The following is a 21,495-nucleotide window of genomic DNA, read 5'->3' as shown; positions in this document are numbered from 1 at the left end:
GGTACCAATTAATGCATGATAAGTACCTCCATCGATATAAAAAGTGTGGAACTTAGAGCGCGCTTAAAAGGCGTTTTGGAATACTTTCAAGTTAGTGTTTCTGGTGGCCTCAAAAAAGCGCGTTTATGCAGCTCTGCCCATTTGTTTCACATCGACGACTCGGCCTACCTCCTGCGAAAGATGCCAAAGTAAACTCATTATCTATCATTACACCATGGAGCTATTATTAAACATAGTCATTGGACAGTTAATGTGTTCTTTTCCTTCTCCTACCCTTCTGATACAGGAGGGTTCCCTGCAAAAGCGGGGTCCCGGCGAACAGTGGTGTAATTAGCCAAAAATTTTGAGGGGGCTTGATATGGCGTGTCGCGTAAAATTGATAAGACGTTGCGAGCGAAGCGAGAGAGCCAAATTGTCGACATAAATATTACAAAAATACAAGTTTGTGATAGATTTTGACAAATATTGGCAGATAATATCAAATTTCTCCCATATATTCCTTTCCTTTTCTCTTTTTATTTCTTCGTCGTGATTTTCTTTTTTTTTTGGGGGGGGACAAGAGCCCACCCCAATCCCCCTCGTGTACGCCCATATTGCTCTGTACTAAGTATTTTACAAGCTCTCCTGTATATTTAGTGCCACATTTCTCATTTTTCCTACATCATGGTAATGAAGCAATAGATTTCGTATCTAGGATGTTATGCCGATTTAATTCATCAATCCTTCTGAATTTCTCTTTGTCATTATGGTTAAGTTGTGACATATACTGTTCTTTTGACAATGATAAATATAAACAATTAAACTGAATATAATTATCACCACTAAGCATTGCTAAGAAGACTAGGCTATTTTGACTCCTAGGAAGACTTCGGGATGATTCACCTTCCATACCCCCGTATGGTTTAGTCAATCGACCGCTCCTAGATCGCTCCGAAAATCGTATAATCTACAAAAATGTCAGATCAAATTCTCCGACAAATCTCAAGCTTATAGACCAATGTATATATAAAACACCGCAACTTTCAATTTGAATTCAGAGCAATTCAACTTTTGATCCGTATCATCTTTTATTTCGTCTTATTTGGGGGCCGAAATTACCTCCCCAAAATTTAGGCACCGTATTATTCTTTATTTTTATACAGCATATTTAAAAAATAATAATTGTCTCGGAGGCCTATGAGCCTGTAATTTCTACTTCATTTTCTTTCTTTATTTCCAGACAAGTGGTTCATATTTTTCGAACTGTAATATTTATCATACCATACCCTAATTACGACTTCTATTTCTGCAAAAATATTACTCCACGAACTCAGCTAATTTTTCTAATATATAGGTATCTAACTTAAAACCAAGAATGGCAATACTTAAATTAAAGCAAATTAAGGTCTTGATCGGCATCGGAATTGTCCACCAAGCACCGGTTCGAGCACCATGATGATTCCAGCAAGTACAAAAGCAGATCCCCCAGCATAGAAGACGACAGCATAGTCCATGACAAAGCCGTAGAGGGCGCCTGTTGGGATTTTAAAGTTTTGGTATAATTGGTAACAACATCGATATTTTTTTTTAATGTGTAGAGCTCAAGACGTTGAAGGTACAGGAAAAGTACCCCGTCACAAAATTAACGGCTTATGGGGTCATATCATCACATGCGCACTTGACCTATTGGAGTAGATTTGAGTGACTCTGGTGGACTCAAACGAGCACGTGCTATGTCCATTTTTTGTATCGAAGGGTAAGCAGTGATGGAGTGAATAAAAATGGTTTTAATTGTACAAACTGGGGCACTGATTTACAAATTTCACAAAAGCTCCACGTCTTATAGACACAAGGGCAAAAGATGGTAAGGAAGTTTTGATTATTTGAAATATTCCTGGATAAAGAAGATTATTTTCCCAAAGTAACTCTCCTTGTAACAGTTTGCCTTGAATGTATGCTAATTACTGTGTTGACGGATATTTGCGTTATGATTAAAAAATATGACAGATAAACATAATTTGGCTTAGCATCATCGAGATTTTCTACTTGACGTGTCTAAAGAGCGATGTGAATTTCAATTTAGATTTTTTTTCATTTATCATTACCTGCCATCGGTGGTCCTAGAAGGAATCCCAGCCCCTGCATCTCGATGACGAACCCGAAGGAATATCCAAGAGTGTCTAAACCTACAAAGGCTACAAGCAGGGCAGGAGTCAATGAATCAGTGGAACCGGCAATCAGTGCAAATAGAGAAGCAAGAACAGCAAGGCTAAGGTATCCTGAAGCCAATGGCACCAAGAGCAGGAGGGTGCCTGCTAGTGTGCAGCTCGATACGTAACCGAACATCCTCCGATGTTTTCCGATGATGCGATCAAACACGAAGCCAACGAGGATCCTTCCGAGAGTATCCATGATCCCCATGACGGACAGAATGAAGGACCACTCGTCCTCGCCGACACCAATCCGGATTGCATACGCTTTAAAGTAGACGTATGGTAACTGGTAACCTATACAGAGGATGAAGTTGGAGATGGCGAACACCACCAGGAAACGGTTATCGAGTAGCCTCAAGACTTTGTAAAATGGTGATAAACAGCGCCTACAACGTCTGTCTGACTGAATGGTCTCTGGCACTACAATGGTAGAGGCTGACGGTATTCTATTAGAGTAGATATCCATTGCTGCCGTGTAAGGTATTATGCTTGACAAGGTGCGTGCGTCCTCCGCGATACCTAACGGTGTGACTGTTCCCGCCCTTAGAATATTCAGTGTTTCAGATTCCTTGTTTTCTCCTGAGGAATCGGCTGATGGTTTCGATGGACCCGACAGTGATGTCACAGATACGTTCTTGCTGACATTTCGACTCACACCTTGACTCACGCTCCCAACCGGAAGGTAGCTGCTCAACGAGAAAATAGAGTCCAGCTCAGTGTGGTCCCCTTCCATCAAACTCATCTCTAGTTCCTGTCTCTCAAGGTCTCTGAGATGCTTCTGGTAATCTTCAGGGGATGGACGTTCTGGGATAAGCTTGGGGATGTACGTAGCGCCACAAAGACATAGAATAAGTTCTAGGGCACCCAGGATGAGAAAGGCGTGTCTCCAGCCAACCTCTTCAACAATGATCTGAACGATTGGAGCGAACATGAATGTGCCCATACCTGAACCAGCGACCACGAACCCTGTAGCGATAGATCGACGCTTCTCGAAGAATCGACCTACCATGACGATACAGGGTAGATAACAGAGACCGAATCCAAAACCTGAGAAGAAAAAAAAATATGTGAAACATACTTTACGTAATATAGACTTCTATACATCAATAACAAAGGATTCACTCACGTGAAAATGCGGAGAGATTTACCGAAGTTTCGAAAAAGCAGGAACATTACTATCAAAACAGGCCATCAATTCTATTTTCCTTTGTTTATTCCTCGGATATTATATTCTTTAGTTTCCCCTTTCTTTATTTCTCAATTATTCATGTTTAAACTCCTCTGAAGCCTAAAGTAATATCATGGCGAAACGAACCTGTCAGAGCACCATATGTAAAGAACAGATAGTCCAGAGAGGGCGCTGCGGCACTAAGGCAGAGTCCAGCTGATGACAGCAAACCGCCGATGATTGCAATAACCTGGGCACCAAACCGACCAACCAAGACACTGGTGATGGGACCTGACAAGAAAGGTATATTATACCACAGTAACATCAACCAACATGGATCCTAACCAATCGATGATATGCCATTCGAAATAACCTAATAGATTTGATCGATCTGGTTTCAATTTGATTGGTGTGACTGTTATTCGGCAAACAGATAAATCTAAACATGCAGATAGAATAGCCAACGTTTTCTATTCGTCTAGACTATGTGCATAATTTTCATTTTATTCTATTTTTTCTTTCTTCGTCGTACAACGTCTGTTTTCGGTGAAATGACGTTTGCTCCGGCGACAATTTCTCCGGGCTTTGGGGGTTTTATTTTAGGTTTAGGGTTAGGTTTATGATAGGGTACAAATCCAGGGTTTAATTTGGTCATTCCGTTAGTGTGTCGACTTTGCAGCGGAGCGAATGTCATGGAACAATTTTTTTTTGTCCTTCTGTAGTATCAACAAGGTATTATTTGAATTGACGCGAATTTCCAAGATAAACAACTGTTACCATGAAGTTAAAGTTGGACGATATTGAATGTTTTACCTGAGCATAACATCGTTCCAAGAAGGATGCTTCCTGTCCATGCTGTATCGGAATCACCTCTCTCAAACTCCTCGAGCAATTCAACATGGAATATCCCGACCATGGCGTAGGTCAAACCGAAGGTCAAGATATGAGTCATCATGGCCGCCGCCATGACAACCCATGCCCATCCCCGATCAAGATGTCGTGAGGTAGTACTGTCTTCATTCGTCGTCTTTTCGCCTGGTTTTGATGTCGGTGGACCACCGTCGGGAACGATACTTCCTGTTTGCAATTGCTTTTCGTCTTGCGGATTGGTTTGAAGGCTACTTGGGGAGAGGGCGCTGTCGGCTGCTTTTCTGATTTCGGCATCAAGACTGGTTATCTGATCAACTTTATAAATTAAAAGAAGTAGAAAAGCCGAATACACTTTGCTAATAAAGTGGCCAGATGTTTGGCTGCTTTAGATACCAATTTAGAACAGGCTCATTATAGTTTGTACAGAAAGAGAATCTTTTGAAAGAATAAGGATGGATGAAAATGGATTAAGCTATGTTTAATATTCATGTCAAAGACTAAAGGGCAACGTTAAAAAAAGTTTACATCGAAAAATAACTGATTAGTGAATTAAATAGCTACGTATGGGTACCTTTATACACAATTATATATGCGTTAATGGTGATACGCGTGCTCAACTTCATTCGCAACGTTGCACCGAGAACGGGGCGCTTTTTTCCTAGTGCCTTTACATGGTATTGCAAATTCCGGAGATGACTGTATCACCCCTAGCATCACGAATTTAAACATGTGCATTATTTGTTTTATCCAGATTTAAAAACATGAAATCTAAACGCACTCGCTATAATGCTACATCCATAAGCCCGTGGCTGAGCATGAAATAGGAAAGGGCATTCAATACCAGGCCTGTGGTCATTTTCCTAGCATAATGGAGAGGGGGGAACACTCGGGGACAACATTTTTCGAAGCCTGAAATATACGACCGCGCCCCTACCATGGTATTTCTCCAGTAAGAGCCGACTCTGGGTCTCTGGGCGATGGTGATCAAAAAATGTTGTTCACTGCCACCGCTGACTGACCCTTCGTACCAGATACATTGCAAAAAAAACACCCAAACAATCGTAATCAGATGTAATCTTTAGATAAACCATTATTTCTCTTTGTCAGCAATTGACCTTTAGATTGTAAACTTAGTAATCATTTCGGTGTGAACTAATTACACCTGTTTCACAATTTACGGGGCAAAATCGTGACAAGCACTTCTCATGATTATACTTGCGTAGATATTTTGTCTTTGGCAAGCTGGACGTATTCCCGTGCACAGTTGTATAGAAGGAGGTAAGAAAACTACAACTGCGTCATTAGATTACTTTGTAAGACATTTAGAACTACATTTGAAAAAGAAAATGTTTGTGAGTGGGTTTACCTCCGCGTGTACAATCAATAAACACTTTCCACAATAGTACGCTTGATTAATGGTTTCATAATTTTCAAATTCAAGGAAACCTATATATTTGAGAATAGTTATATACATATGTGAATTTCTATTGATATTTTTCTTGGTTCAATAACTGTTAAAATAAATGGTGTATCTCTTCATTTATCCGCCATGCTATCACTAATATTTTTATATTCATCATATCAATCTTCTTTTTTTTACATCGCAACGAAAAATTGTGTACGGGGACTAATACTGCGAAAAGATTGTCATTTTATTAATCTTTCCATCACTAAACTTGTAAATCGTGTCCATCGAATTTCTCAGTTTTTATTTCAAACCATTTCTCTTTTCCCTGACAGAAATTATCATATCTTAAGGGTCCTGCTGCGTTCTATCGTCATGAAGACCATCACGTTGATATTCTTCGCTGTGACCATTGGTGTTACCATGGCAACGCAGTATTACAAAGCTGAAAAGGACGGGGTTGATGGCCAATTCATCGTCGTCTTAAAGGTTGAGTAATTGTCGCCTGTTACGGTCACACCCGCTAACCGATCCCTATAACCGGCCGGTGATATGTCATTCGAAACAATATAATGGTGTTGATCGGTCAGGGATCGTTTTCGTTGGTGTGGCAGGTATCCATAAGAGCATGATTAATGAAGATCGCACGTCAGAATTGAAACATTCGAATTCATATATTGTTTAAGGGTTTGCATGGTGGCATGTACAATCGCTGATGTGGTTTACGGCATGATGTGGAGTGTTATAGAAACAGTGGATAGAAGAAGAAAAGAAATGGATAGACGAGAAAGTTGAGATTTGAGAGTAATCTTTCTTGAATGTAGTCCTGAAAAGGACTGTAAACCAGGAGAGATTGATGTGCTGAGAACAGCTTTGAGTAGTAGAGCTGATGAGATGCTGGCTTGAGTCGGCGAGTAGAGATGAGGAGTAGAAGCAGTAGAGAGACTCGACGTTTCGGGCAGGTTGACTGTCCGTCTTCAGGAGTTCATGTATTCAATTCCTTTTAATATTCAATTTTCCAATATCCAAAACCAGTGTGTTTTTATTCAGAAGAATTCAAACTATTCTTCTATGTCATTTCAATTAGGCCTATCGCTTTTGCGTATATTCATTTTTTCTTAAGGTGCCATGAGCACTGAACGGTTGGCCTGTACGATGTATAAGTAGGCACCATTAATTCCATTCATTCCAATGAAAATCAGCAAATCTTGGCGTAATAATATTACACCTAGGTTGGTTGACTGAATATATCAAAATGGGTACCATTTCTGCATGGCCCTGGGAGGCCGGGTTGCAGAGGGGGCATTGAAACGGTGACCAGACAATTGTTACGCCAAGAAGTTTCTATGACTGGAGTTCCAACAGGCAACAAAATTATTCAAGCAGCTGTTCATTTCTAAAGAAGCACAAAGAAAGAACGAAGGTTAAGACCTTTTTGATGTTAGCCTTCGAAGCCGCCAGTTTCAGTGAAGAAATCCGACGAGTGAAATTTTACGAATATCCATTTGGATCAATTTTCCATCTTTTATATTAATAAACAAACTGAAATTTGTACGCATGACAAGACATCAATAACCAAGCACTATTACGCTAAGATATTTGCCCAGATTATATCAATTTACCTTTAATTAGTGGAAAAAGTAAGAATTTGACCTTCGCTGAAACCAGATTTTAACACTTTTCCGATCGTTTGCGGCAAATGAAAATTTCAAATGTGGTCGATGGAATATTGCTATTCATTATTGTATATGCCAGATGAGTGCCCGCACATGCCCAGTCGAGGAAATTTGAGTCATATTTCATGACATATTGCATAGTTTATTTTCGCATACCTCCGAATTATGTACTACACATATAACCAGACCAGATGTGGCGAAAAAGTAATTATCATCACAATTGCATGTTTCCCTTTATATATGACCTATATAGCTGCAGAATCATGCGGAAATCATTTGTCTACACAATTGCACGAGATGTTGAGCAAAGTGCATGCCTTACATACTTTCTGCTGGCGGCTTTTAACCTTGTTCAAATAGATTTATTTGCTGTTACTCCATCTCATTTGAAACCTCCTTGGTTACGCTAAATGCGAAAACTGCTCCGCTGATATTTGCTCCACCGACATTTACTCCGCCGACTTTTGCTCCGCGGACATTTGCTCTGCAAATTCGACAAGTGCTCCTCCGACATTTTGCTCAACATAATGCCACAAAAATTACTCCGCCGACATTTTCTCCGTGGACTGTCGCGGCCGGCATTTTGCTCCACATAATACGACAATAATTGCTCCGTCGACATTATATTTGCTGCTCAAAATGCGGCTTTTGCTCCACCGACATTTGCTCCGACGATATTTCCTCCGTAAAATACAATAAAGGATCAACAGACATGACCAGTGGGCTTTGGATCTGGAACATTTTTTTTTTGGCTCCGCCGATATTTACTCCACTGACTTTTGCTCCGCGGACATTTGCTATGCAAAATGCGACAAACTGTGCTCCGCCGACATTTTGCTCAACATAATGCCACAATCGCTCCAACGGATAGATGCCCTTTCAGAAAAAAACAGAACGCTACAAAGGAAACCGGGACGGGTGCCGATCGGACATGAAAAGGGCGAGATAAGAAGGGCAGCTTATCTCATACGAGAATGGGCACTTATTAAAAGAAAGGGGGCACTTGTTAACTCATAAAACGGATCCTTCTAAGATGGAAAGGGGCACTGAACATGTTTGAAGGAGGGTATTTTTCTTGGGTAGAAATTAGGGATGCATTTTAATGCTTCAGAAAGTGGGAGCGTTGAACCCTGTCCCCAGGATCACCCCCTCCCCCGATGAAAGGATGATTTGTTACAGAATTTGTTCTATCTTTTCTTTGGCTTAAAACGTCAGGGGATATGATGTCATTTTATTGATCTAAATATCTTAATAAACCGGTTTTCATTCATCTTTACATCTTAAAAAGTCGGGGGGGAAATCGATCGAAACAGTGAATAGTTATTAATACTCTGTTTTTATTTGAAGCTTTTTCGAGGATGTATCGGATATTGAGTTATGTGGGCAATTGTTTCATCCGATTGATGATGCAATATTCGAGATGAGGATGAATAATTATTTTTTATAGCAGTCTTATAATTCTTTCTCTTTTTTGTAATAGGGTGTTAAACATAAATTGTGAGTGCCTTTAATAGAGCGGACATTTTCAATGTGCTGTTTCCTTGAAAATCGATGGATTGGTAACAGTAACAAAATGTTTCGAAACGTATATATATATAATAATGTTTAAATTAGACAAAGATGAGCGAGCATATTCAGAGATAAAGGAGAATACATGAATTTCATGTGATAAATTAATAAATCAATAAATCAAGCATGGTTGTTTAACATGTAAAATACATATAAACGGGGGTGTATAAATTTTTAAACAACATATTAATTTATCTGTGTTTGTCTTTGAAATTACATTGAATCCAAATCAAATTCTAACTTTTCATTCTTTAGATTAGAAAAATGAATTTTGTTTGTTTAGTTGGGTTAGAAAAAAAAACAATGGGTTATTGCATTCGAATTCGTCTAGTATTATGTAAATCTACTGAGCAGTTATATTAGGTTACTGACAATATTTTCTTGCCCTTTGTCTTTTCTGTGTATTGTTCACTGTATTGTAATAATAATGCTATACCCATTGTCAGTTTGCATAAAACTACAAATAAATAAATTAGAATTTAAAAATCAGGCCTGAATAAGTAACATTAGGTCCATATACTTTCTAAGTTATGCTGTCAAAAGCGGCGCCTAGTCTCACTCTGCTATGCAGGTGAGACAAAAAAATATTCCATATCCAAGTTTCATCAGTCTTTGGAGCATTTATCGCATTTTATGGAGCAAAAGTCCGCGGAGGAAAAGTCGGCGGAGCAATTGTGTCACATTTTGCGGAGTAAATGTCGGGGAAGCAATAGTCGCACTTTAAGGAGCAAATATCCGCGGAGCAATTGTCAGTGGAACAAATGTCGGCGGCTAAATTGACACAGAGCAATTGTCGTACAATCGAATCAGTTGTCGTCGGAGCAATTGTCGGCGGAGTAGTTGTCGGCAGAGCATATATCGGTAGACCAATTGTCGACGGCGCAAATATCGGAGTAGCAAGTATCAGCGGAGTGAATGTCGTCGGAGCAATTGACGACGGAGCAATTGTCGGTGGAGCAAATATCGGCAGATCAAATGTCGGCGGAGCAAATATCGGCGGAGCAGTTTCCCATTTTGCGTAGCAATTGTCCGGCCGAGCAATTATCATGGAACCGCTTAAGCACCCCCCCCCCCCCCCGGTACATGGGAGTGCTGGGTGTGTCATTCACCTTAGGCAGCTGCACCCCGTGGAAATCGGGTAGGTATGCTAAAAAGTGGGAATTCTAACAAAAATCTGCTTTATTAAATTTCAAAAAAAAAAAATTTCTTTGAAACCAGTATTTTTAAAATAAAATTATTTCCAGAGCCCTTACCCCTTATCGTTAGTGGGAGAAAAGAACTTGCACCATATGACTACAATAATGCGAAACGTGTACTAGATAGGTTTTCGTCTCTTAATGATTAATATACCAGTTATATCAATTATATTATTATCACCCGTAGTTAAACACAGCTGTTAGCAAAACAAAGTTATCATCATTAGCCATTCCTTAAACAAATGGACCTTCTAAAGCCTATCTAGGGCGGAGTTCGCTGTTACAATTGTCAATTATGAAATCATTTATTGAACAAAAAGATCAAAAAGAAAATCGCTTATGAAATAACACACACAGGTCCATGATGCAGAGTTAGTAATGATTACAATCGTTCATGATTGTAGAGCGCCATATAGTTATGGAGTGCAAATTGCATCACAAATGACCATACACCCCTCCCCCCCCCCCCAAAAAAAAAAAAATCGCTATTACATAAAATGTTACACAAAAGTTTATGATGTGTAGTTTTTAATAATTAATGGAACACCACGTGTGATGTTCTCCTAGCCATGGTTTAGTCAACCTATATTCTTATGAAGTGCCATTTGTGAACTCATTCACTATTAAAGTAAAAATGAACCAATGCCACCAAAACGCAATAAAATACATGTCGATTTTTTTTCATAAAAGCTGTTCGTAAATCTACGCACAACTTCAGTGATTTTTGTCTCTCATTTTATCACATAATTCAACGTTAATATACATACATTGGCATCAATCATTAACTCACAATGTTAATAGTGCATTTGTGATTTGCCGAATATTTCATCCTAACAGGTAGAAAAGTATTACAGTTGTCATGTAAACATACATGTAGATATTTTGCCCTGAAAAAAAAAATTAAAGAATAATACACCATTTATATAGCTTCGTTTTTCTACAAGAAAAAATAGATTATAAGAAAGAATGTCCCTATAATAAGCCTATGTACTGTTTGATTATGCAATGAACCTTGTAAGTTGGGTCCCAATGAAATAATTACGAATACTAGATTACAACTATGTAAGAATTACGAAAAAGATGGATTACAAGTAAAGACTTGTACGTGGATACCTTTCTGATGTTTAGAGGTTGTTTGTTCCGGACGGTTGGTCGATCTATCTGCAGCAAATGATCTGCCTCCATTAGAGTATGTGTGAGTTTTGGGAAGCGTTGCTATTTTCGCTCGATCAAAGGTTACGGGATGGATAATCGTTCAGTATGGTTGGATAAGTATGATGGAGATAAGCCAATGTGTGTTTTAAAACAAAACGAAGAATCTTGAATACTTGCAAAGTGCTGCAGTTGAAATGTTTCCACTCTGTGAAATGATATTCACACTGGCAACAATATAGTGTTACATAAGAAAGAATAATTGATAAACAACTCTAAGTATACATAAACTAAGCATAAACTATTAATGCATAATCAAAAGATGAGCTAGGCATACACAATAGAACTATGTTGAAAGTATAAAAACATGTCTATTCTAAACTTTTTTTCTTCATGAAAAAACCTAACCAGGATGGGATCGACATAGAACCGGTTATTAACCGGTTTCTAACCGACAGTCAATCAGAAGGTATCCGGGCATCCATTCGACTCCGCTACAGCAATCTCCTGACTGGGTTCGTTGCCAAGGTTACGGATGGCAGTCGTGCATTACAACTGGTAAGATGAAAATTTGTCATTTAATTTATTACACTTTTTCATGTTAACTCTCAGCCCCCCCCCCCCTCCCCCTTTCTCTCTCTCATTCTCACTCTCCCTCTCTCTCTCTCTCTTTGCTTTTATCATAGTTGTGTATTTTTACTACTTCTTAATCGTGAGTATAACATCACAAAAACGCGTCCCTCATAAGCGGTAAAAGATAAGTCCCGATTGACACATAATAAACATTTTGTGTGGATGGGATGTACGTGTGTGTGTACGGTTTCAATATGAATGTGAGATGCACTATGCGTATATGAGAATGTTTAATGTGTTACGAAAGGTGAAAAAAAATTAATGTATGCATAAACATGTATTTGAAATCGCAAATTTATGTACATTTATATAGGTTTGCAGTTACCGCATACAAGTACTTTTCCCACAAATTTGTTCATGCATGAATCCATTTGAAATCAATTACATAATTCATTTTGTTCAATTACATAATTGTTAAGTTCCTCAAAAGTGCTAGCCAAAGAAAATGTAAGGCCTATGTCCTCTTATACGTTAACTCATACGAATACTGACACATTCCCCTTTGTCAATCAGCTTTTATACCTATTTTTCTTAATAACACGGTCAGGTGCGGAACTAAATGTGATTAGCACCGATGTAAAATGACTGATGTGGTCCTATTTATACACGGCTAACTACACAAGTTTTGCTGTGCGTTATTAAAGGTCAGGTCCACCCTAGAAAACTGTTGATTCGAATAAATACAGGAAATCAAACTAGCATAATAATAATAATAATAACAATAATTAGACTTATATCGCGCCATATCCACTCTGTAGAGTGCTCAAGGCGCTTTTTAGGAAATGTTTTGAGGTAATTTTTGAAAGTTTCAGAAGTCAAGCACTGTTTGATGTTATGAGGGAGGATATTCATTATATGAAATATGAGATATTATAATTTTCTTCTCATTGTCAAGTGAAACAACGATTAATTCTTCCCTTCACATGTGGAATTAGCATAACACTGAAAATTTCATCAAAATCGGATGTAAAATAAAAAAAAAACTTATGACGTATATCGCTTATTTTTCACAAAACAGTGATATGCACAACTCAGTGACGGGCAAATGAGACAGTCGATGATATTCTGACAGATTTGACAATAAGGACCAATTTGACTGAACCACATAGTATCAAACAATGCTAATTCCACATGGGGAGGGAGGAATTATTCGTTGTTTCACTTGACAATGAGGAGAAAATTATAATATTTCATATTTCATATAATGAAATACAAAAGAAATGTGGATGACGTCACCATTCTCCTCATTTGCATACCGAACAGGATGTGCATAGCTTTTCTGTGAAATAAGGTGAAACTTAAAAATATCATAACTTTCTTATTTTATATCCATTTTTTTTCATTTTCAGTGTTTTGTATGTTTGATTTTTCTCTTTTTATGCAAATCAACGTTTTCTTGGGGAGGATTTGTCCATTAATATGCATTGTTATGTATTCTTGTGTTTTAAAATGGCTGAAATAATTGGAATGAAAGTGAATTGAATTTTCATATATATATTCATGTTCTTCCCCGACTCTTTAGTTGATGGCCCTACCCGGTGTCGACTACATTGAACAAGACAAGATTATCCGATCCAATGCTGTCGCTGGATCGTGGGGGATTGACAGGATTGATCAAAGGAACCTACCGCTGAATAACGACATGGATGTTAATGGTACGTGTGAAGATTTCAGTTGTACACATTAGCCTAAAGCAATGACGTCATCGCGACGCCATCTCAAAGGCTGAAGCCATTGCCTTAATTGCATGGCGCATCTCGGACAATTCCGTTTACGCGTACTCCTATATCCTCTGACGGAGGGCGCTATAAAATTATGATGCTGTTTGCACCATTTGGTCGCAGTCAAACGGACTGCAAACCGACCGGTGGTGTGCCATCGGAATAGCTTTGATCGGTTTGGAGTCCATTTCGTGGGTGTGACTTGGTACCAGTGCTTCTTACAAATTCTAGGCTAACCATGAGGACGTCGACCGCCGCGGAGTGCTCAGGATGCCGCAGTAAATTCTTAGCCGATTTCAGGATTTTTCTATATTCCAATTCACCAAACACGACTTAGAATAGCGAAAGCAAAGCAGTAAAACATAGGCCTATTCCATGATTATTCTATATTTCGTTTCACCGAATACCTCTTGGAATAGCGATAGCAAAGCTAACTTATTGTAAAACTTTTCCGTTCTTGTTTCGTGATCATTAGGATATGGAAGTGGAGTCCATGTGTACATCATTGACACTGGTATAAACCCGAACCACGAGGACTTTGGAGGTCGGGCAACACCCAGCAAGGACTTTGTTGATGTAGAGAACGGGGTGAGTTGGCAAACTATCGCGTATTTTCATAGTGGATTTGACACCATTTGGATGTAAATCATCCAGAGTAGAAAGGATTTAATGATCAGTGGACGTTCTGTAATGCAATTGGAGATTCTCTTATGGCAGTCATGTTGTCTTCATCTTTCCCTAGCCCGGAAGTTGCCCGAAGCTAAGCAGGCTTTCCCGAAGAATTTATCGATGATAAAAACCGACTTTGCGTTTCCCCAAATTGAATCAATCAGACTCGAGATATCACTGCTTTTCGCTCATTTTTAGTCACAATTCAAACCAAAGTAAGAAAGTTTATGCCTAAGTTACATCCAGATCGCTATGTGAAATAAGAATTTTATTATCATTGGTAATAAAGCAATGTCATCGGTCGGTTTGAATCGGTTTTGCCATGTGACCATAGCATTTAAAAGGGATGTCTTTATTGTATTACAGGATGCGATTGACTGCAATGGACATGGAACCCATTGCGCAGGAACGGTGGGAAGCAACACTTACGGCATTGCACGCGAGGCCAGTCTCTACGGTATCAGAATCCTTGATTGCGATGGTTCTGGGTTCATCAGTTCTTCAGTAGCAGGTAAAAGGAAGTTTTCACAACGCTACGCAGACGCTTTTCGGAACGTAGAGAATCCTTCTATTGTCAAATGCTCTTCATGACAACGAAGCCTCTGTCGGCGTTCGTGGATCGATGAAACAGCAGTTTCGGCAGTGATTCTGGACAAATGGCATATTTGCATTTTGACGTCATCTCCGAAACGTTCTACGAAACTGCTCTTCCGGTTCACCAATGTTTGACAAAGACCTCCCAGTTTTTCATTGTGATTTGACGGTCATTTGTCAATTCATTTGCTGCGTGCTAGGATTGATTCTGCGTCGTAATGCGAACACTCTCTAAGGATAATACAGGGACTTTACGTTGAATTACACAAACCCATTCAACATAGAGCAAGACCTCTGAAAGACTGCTGTAAGACCATGAAACTTGCTTGATCTTTCAAGGGTCTTTGAACAAACTTTCAAAGATCTCCGAGGTCTTTCACGATTCTTGATGAAGACCACCTAAAGATCCATCAGAAATCGGAGATCTTTTAAATTTCGTGGAAAACCCTTTGAAAGATCAAGCAAGTTTCATGGTCTTACAACAGTCTTTCAGAGGTCTTGTTCTCTGTGGACGTATATACACGACCGTACGTCTCTGTAGAGCATGGTAGATACATCTTCCAGATGATAACGAATTATTGCGTGACAGGCCTTCCATATAATAGATTTAGATTATATTTAATAAGTAGACCTAACGTTAGGCCAAAATAGAAATACGTGTACCCAGAGGCCTGGAGTAAGTTGAAAACAGCTTTAATGGTTGAGGGTAATTAATTATTTTACCTGATTACTTAACGAATATACGGCAGTCTTTAGCTGTCAATTAAAATATCAAATCGCTCGTCATAGTAGATGCATACTGACTTAGAGGTTGTGATTCAGAAGTGCAACATTTTGTCGACCACCTAATGGAATTAACATCAATTTCACTCATTAACATATTTTCATTTAACGTTTCGCGCTTCGCGTCAAAAAATATCCCTCATTGAATATCTGTATTATATTGACTGCTCTATAGGCACATCATTCTCAGGGAAACTTTAGGCATTTTTCCTGTTTCCCCTCGGGAAAATATAACAAGGGTGGTCAAAAAATGTTATATTACAAACTGTATCGGTCAATAATATGCATTATTATTTCTCGTACCCAGCAATGGACTGGCTGGCATCGGAAGGCAAAAGACCGACCGTAGCGTCCATGTCATACGGAGGGTTCTATTCACCTACAGAGATGAGGGCGGCAAAGGGCGCCAAGGAAATGGGCGTGGTCCTTGTGACGTCAGCCGGAAACAGCAATGCAGATGCGTGTTTGCAATCTCCCGCCGGGAGTCCCGATGTGAGTTTCTAATTCTGATAATGTTTCTTTTCCTTTCTTGCGAAATCCCCAAAAGCTATGGACTGGTTAGTCACAGATGGTGAAAGGCCGACAGTGGCGTCGATGTCTTACGGAGGGTTCTATTCTCCGACCGAGTTTCAGGCTGCCGAGAGGGCTAAGCAAGCGGGCATTGTCTTGGTGGCGGCCGCCGGTAATAGCAACATGGATGCCTGCCTTTCATCGCCAGCTGGAAGCCCTGATGTAAGGCTTTGAATTCCATTTCCGTTTTTTATTTGAACTATTTCCAAGATGGTTTGAAAACTTTGAAGTTGACTGGCTGCTGAGACCTATTAGCATGGTAGTTAATGACTAATACCATTATACAGCAAATCATTTCTGAAATGGGGGTTTATTATAAACAGCACGTCCACTATTTTGCTTATACCATGGTCACATTATTTTGTTCTACGGCGGCCGTACGGCGAGTCGAAAACAGCCGTTTTAACATTTTCGTACCAGCTAAACATAGGTGGTTTGAACAAAAATGAATAAAACGACTGTTTTCGACTCGCCGTACGGCCGCCGTAGATCAAATGTGACCAAGGTATTATCCAATTAGGATAGTCCTATACACGAGTAATCAGGGGGGCCGTTTCATAAAGCTGTTCGTAAGTTAAGAACAACTGGTGATCCTTTCTCACGCGCTAAACCATCGCCTATGGTGTATACCATTTACCAAAAGAAAGGATCACCAGTCGTTCTTATCTTACGAACAGCTTTATGAAACACCCACCACATAGTTTTTTTTTTAATATGACAATGGTTTGTTCGTTGTTGTTGTTTTTTTTTCATGTGGGGGTTGAGTGTGACTGCTCCCCCGTAAGGTGGTTTGGGATGGATAGATCGTTCCTTTAGAGGCTTTACATTAAACTTCCTTGGGGGAACTTCCGAAGAGAGGACGAAGTTCCCAGTGCAATGCATCATGCTATTGGTGTTTGGCAGTGTTCACGCCCCCCCCCCCCCTCCGGAAATCAGTGTGCCTCTCAATCCCTATACATCTTATACAAATGAAAATATCAATCAATCAATGGAACAATTACTTTATCGCATTCTCATTAGGTGATCACTTTTGCTCTAACTGCAGGCAACCTGACGATGTCTGTTCCAGCTACTGTCCACTTCCCCCATTGTAATGCACTGTAAAAAATGTGATGTTAAAACTGACACCAGTTGCTGTTAATGGAGGACCACACCTGAGGTGTTGAAATTACACCCTACACTGCAAAAGCTCTGGTGTTGAATGAACACCAGCCCGGAATCTATATATGTCCACACCAGAGAAGTGTTCAACAACACCAGTTTCGTTCTGGTCTGACACCAGACAGGTGTTTATACAATACCAACTATTATCAAAACAGCATCGGTTTGATTCCAAACTGGTGTTGTTTCAATACTTCTCTGGTGTGGACATAAATAGATTCCGGGCTGGTGTTAGATCAACTTCACCGGGGTTTTGCAGTGTAGAGATTGAACATAACACCAAAGAGTGTAATTGTAACAACCAATGGTTTTGTATAACACCTATAGCCTATTATTGTTATACAAAACCTATAGGTGTTAAACAAACACTGTCACTTTAACAACGGTGTAAAGTAACTGGTGTGGTCATCTGTGTACGCCGGTTAACACCAAAGTTTTTGATGTGTGGTTTGGACCTCTTAATAAGAAGCATTGATCAATCATTTACCTAAGTAGGGAAGTATATTCCATGAAACCAAAAGTCGGTGATTGTCTCTGAGTATTTAGACAAGCTATACTGAAATCCTTGCATCTGATTGGCTCAGAGCGCGTTTGCAAGTGAAATTTACCGTCGAGCTTCTTCATGACACACTCCCTTTACAGGTGATCACTGTCGGTGCAACAACAAGCAGCGATGCTCGTTCAAGCTACTCCAATTACGGGCGATGCGTCGATCTGTTCGCTCCTGGCTCCAGCATCACAAGCCTCACCTACGACTCTAATGACGGTGTTGCGACTTACAGTGGAACTAGTATGGCTTGCCCACACGTAGCCGGTAAGCTGGGCATTCCCCCTCTTTATTTCTTGCTTAACAAAATTGATATTCTTGAGTACCGAGGCAATGATATCACAGTGTTTGTTACAGTAAGCCTGTATCAAGGGGCACAGGTTATAAACACCCACCCATAGAATCATAATCAATTTGTATTTGCACTGCACACTGTTGACATGTCATGGAGTTTTCTGCATTATGTTATCGACCTACATGTTAAGGGTCCTAAGGACAATACACTGTTAGAAAATTTATCCTTAAAATAAAAGAAGTTCCTGCAGCAGAGTCTCGAGAACACCTGTAATCTCACCAGATTGCGTAATCTTGCAGAAAATTGGCATTTGGTGTCTGTAATCTTACAAATTTCCTTCAATTTAAACACCCTTCCCCTTTTTAAACAGACCTGTTCTGTTAAATTGCAGAAAAATTCCTGTTTTATGAATTTACAGAATGATTCTGTTATTGCTTTCTGCAAAATCTTCTTTTTTCCTATAAAATCACGGGTTTTTTAACATTGTAGGCATAATTGGTAATATACGCTTTACATATTCATGATATTGGGCAACCCTTAGTCATAGGCCAATATAACTTACTTACTTACGTACGTACGTACATACGTACGTACTTAAGTACTTGCTTAGTTTACTTGGTTGTTAGGGCTTGAAGCATAAACCTTATGAGCCCATCTCACCAATCATGATACTATTTGCGATGGTAAGGGGTATATTCAAGAGGATGGTGGTGTCTGCTTTTCGTAGTGAGATTTAAAATTATTAAAAGATGGTATTTTTATACACTGCTGATGGTGGTAGCCTGTTCCAGTTAAATTCCAGTTCTGGTAACGATCTCAAAATGACTTTTTACAGAATCTAATATAATTACCACCCAAGTGTCTGTTTGTATGAATAAAAAATATGTGCCAAAGGATTCTGGAAGAAATTGTGTAATTGCTGAGAAATAAGCAAAATAAGCGCAGATTGGGTCACTTCCGTCGGGTCTTTATTCCAGCAATAATAATAATACACTGTCCCACGTGAGTGTGCCTGTCTGTGTGTAGGAGATCTTCAGTGTGATCGTATTTCAGCTTAGATTTTATGATTTCACAAAGTTCAGTTTATGTAACTGTACCAGATCTAGATACACGATGATATAGTCATTCTTAACCTTGGTTTTACAGACTTTCTCACGCGAAATTAGTGTTTTACTGCAACTACTATCATTTAGCTTTAATGGACAGAAAAGCAAGGGACCACTGTATGGTGTTTGTCTTGAAATCGACATTTTATGGAAGACGACAAGAACTCACTTTTCAAAGCGTCGAGTTTGGGTGGGCCTATTCAAGACCAAAATTATTGAAGGAAACCTTCGATAACGAGCTTTGCTTTCCAGAAGGTTCCTATTTCATTTCAAAATGTTTATATTATATTTTGCTTTACTTTGTAACTTTGTTAAAATTTTGGAATGAATAAATTCGGTATCAATCAATTGCCCACGAAAGAATACATGGTGTACCGTGAAATCACGGCGTTCTTGTGTTTGAATGTTTGGCCAAATGTTAGGTAAAATATTTAAGAAACGTCGAGAGTGGGTGGTCCTTTTCAAGACCGCCATTATGCCTACGAAAGAATACATGGTGTACCGTAAATCACAACGTTCTTGGGTTGAAATTTTTGGCCAAATATTTTAAGAATATATGCATTTAATTTTCAATATTGATTGTATTTTCCACACCACTAGGTATTGCCGCAGTGCTGCTAGGTCAGGGATATTCTCCTCAAGAGGTTTACGATAAGGTCACCAGTTCTGCAACCTTTGGCGTGGTGGCGAACCCCAACGGATCTCCCAATCTACTCGCCTACCTCGATTAAAACCACTCTTGTAGATTTCAATCTAACCAGAGTCTATTGCAATAATCACACTCCCAAGATAGATGAATAAATTTCATCAATAATGATAATAAAATAAAAATTAGAATGAGTCATAATTCTATTATAAATGATTATAATTTTCAAATCACATATTGGGCTGGTCATGCTAGTAGGGAGATATTCGGAGTGGGGTGTTGTGCGCTCTTCATCCAGACAATCATCATTCCTAGGTACATTATTCAGAAACACGCAAATCTCATATCTATCCTCTCTTAATGCAAAGGGTCTAATCTGTTCCCTAATCACACTACTCTCAGAGTGATAAGAGGGACCAGTCCTGATGGAATGAGATTTCAATCTTTCAAGAGTGAATTCTTACTTTTTGGAGTGAAAGTACACAAAATTTGCACTCTTTTATTCAAAACAAGGTAAAAATCACTCTTGAAAGATTGAAATCTTAGTCCATCAGGACTGGTCACTCATATCTCTGAGAAGAGTGTGATTGCATTTGTAGAATATACATGTAGGCTGCTAAGATGGTATTTAGTCGAAAATAAAAAAAGAAAAAGAATAATTTGGTACGAATGATATCCTGTCCAAATCTTTAAGAACTGCCATTCAGAGAAAGACCTCCAATTGACGTATTGTCACCATTACATCCAGCCTGGACAACTAATGATGCAGCTATATGGGTGCAGCAAATTAAAGTTTTTAACTGCCTGCTTGTGAACAACCCGCTGGTGTACACTTTTTTAGAGTTAGGCATTATGTTACAAGAAGGTTTATTTCTCCAATTTGCGAAAATTACTCTTGGCGCTGATGCATCAAAGTGCAAAATACACTCCATAAATATATATATATATGGCTGTGAGCTTTATTGTATCCCTGAAGATGACGTGGGTTTACGTCGAAAATTCGGCTCAGTGTAAAAATGGCAGAGGTAAAAAATGGCAAAGTAAAAATGGCAGCGGTAAAATAGCGAAGGTAAAAATGGCAGAGGTAAAAATGGCAGAGGTGAAAATGGCAAAGGTAAAAATGGCAAAGGTAAATTATGGCAGAGGTATAAATGACAGCGGTAATAATGTCAGAGGTAAAAATGACAGAGGTATAAATAGTCAGTCTTAAACCCCCATGCCAAAAAAATCCAAAATACCCTCCATCCATACAGTAGATGGAATAAAAAAGGTTCTGAGAAGAAAATTTGAATTAAAATGTTTGACTAATGGAAAGGGTAACATTTTAAAATAATAGTGTAGATCTTCTGCACCAAATTGATAACACTTGAGCTGGTATTTCAATTTTTTTCCTGGACTTACATGCACGGCCTTCACAAGTCATGTCAAATCGCACTTCTAATATTCAAATTTGAAGCACACTTTGGATCCCAAGTATTATACTTAATTAACCGAAAAGGCTCTGTCTTCCTTGTTGATGTAGCATGTCATGATCTTTACGTC

The 21,495-nt window shown here is 39.1% G+C and overlaps 2 protein-coding genes across 2 annotated transcripts; one reads left to right on the top strand and one right to left on the bottom strand.

Moving 5' to 3' along the window:
* Window positions 1–579: 579 nt before the first annotated feature.
* Window positions 580–5,437, bottom strand: LOC121421992 (monocarboxylate transporter 12-like). Its single transcript, XM_041616794.1, has 5 exons — window positions 5,409–5,437; window positions 4,174–4,610; window positions 3,508–3,651; window positions 2,085–3,239; window positions 580–1,513 (listed from the first exon to the last, which is right to left on the bottom strand). Exons 1-5 carry the CDS (start codon window positions 5,435–5,437, stop codon window positions 1,380–1,382), a joined length of 1,899 nt encoding a protein of 632 aa, XP_041472728.1. The 3' UTR covers window positions 580–1,379.
* On the top strand, window positions 5,384–21,032 carry LOC121422071 (aqualysin-1-like). The gene is made up of 9 exons (XM_041616879.1): window positions 5,384–5,508; window positions 5,971–6,124; window positions 11,640–11,786; window positions 13,384–13,516; window positions 14,058–14,170; window positions 14,618–14,762; window positions 15,936–16,120; window positions 18,002–18,173; window positions 19,908–21,032. Exons 2-9 carry the CDS (start codon window positions 6,011–6,013, stop codon window positions 20,036–20,038), a joined length of 1,140 nt encoding a protein of 379 aa, XP_041472813.1. The 5' UTR covers window positions 5,384–5,508; window positions 5,971–6,010; the 3' UTR covers window positions 20,039–21,032.
* The last annotated feature ends 463 nt before the right edge of the window (window positions 21,033–21,495 follow it).

Source organism: Lytechinus variegatus, chromosome 9 (assembly GCF_018143015.1).
Source record: "Lytechinus variegatus isolate NC3 chromosome 9, Lvar_3.0, whole genome shotgun sequence".
Taxonomy (NCBI): Eukaryota; Metazoa; Echinodermata; class Echinoidea; order Temnopleuroida; family Toxopneustidae; genus Lytechinus; species Lytechinus variegatus.
This window is presented reverse-complemented; position numbering and strand designations above follow the sequence as displayed.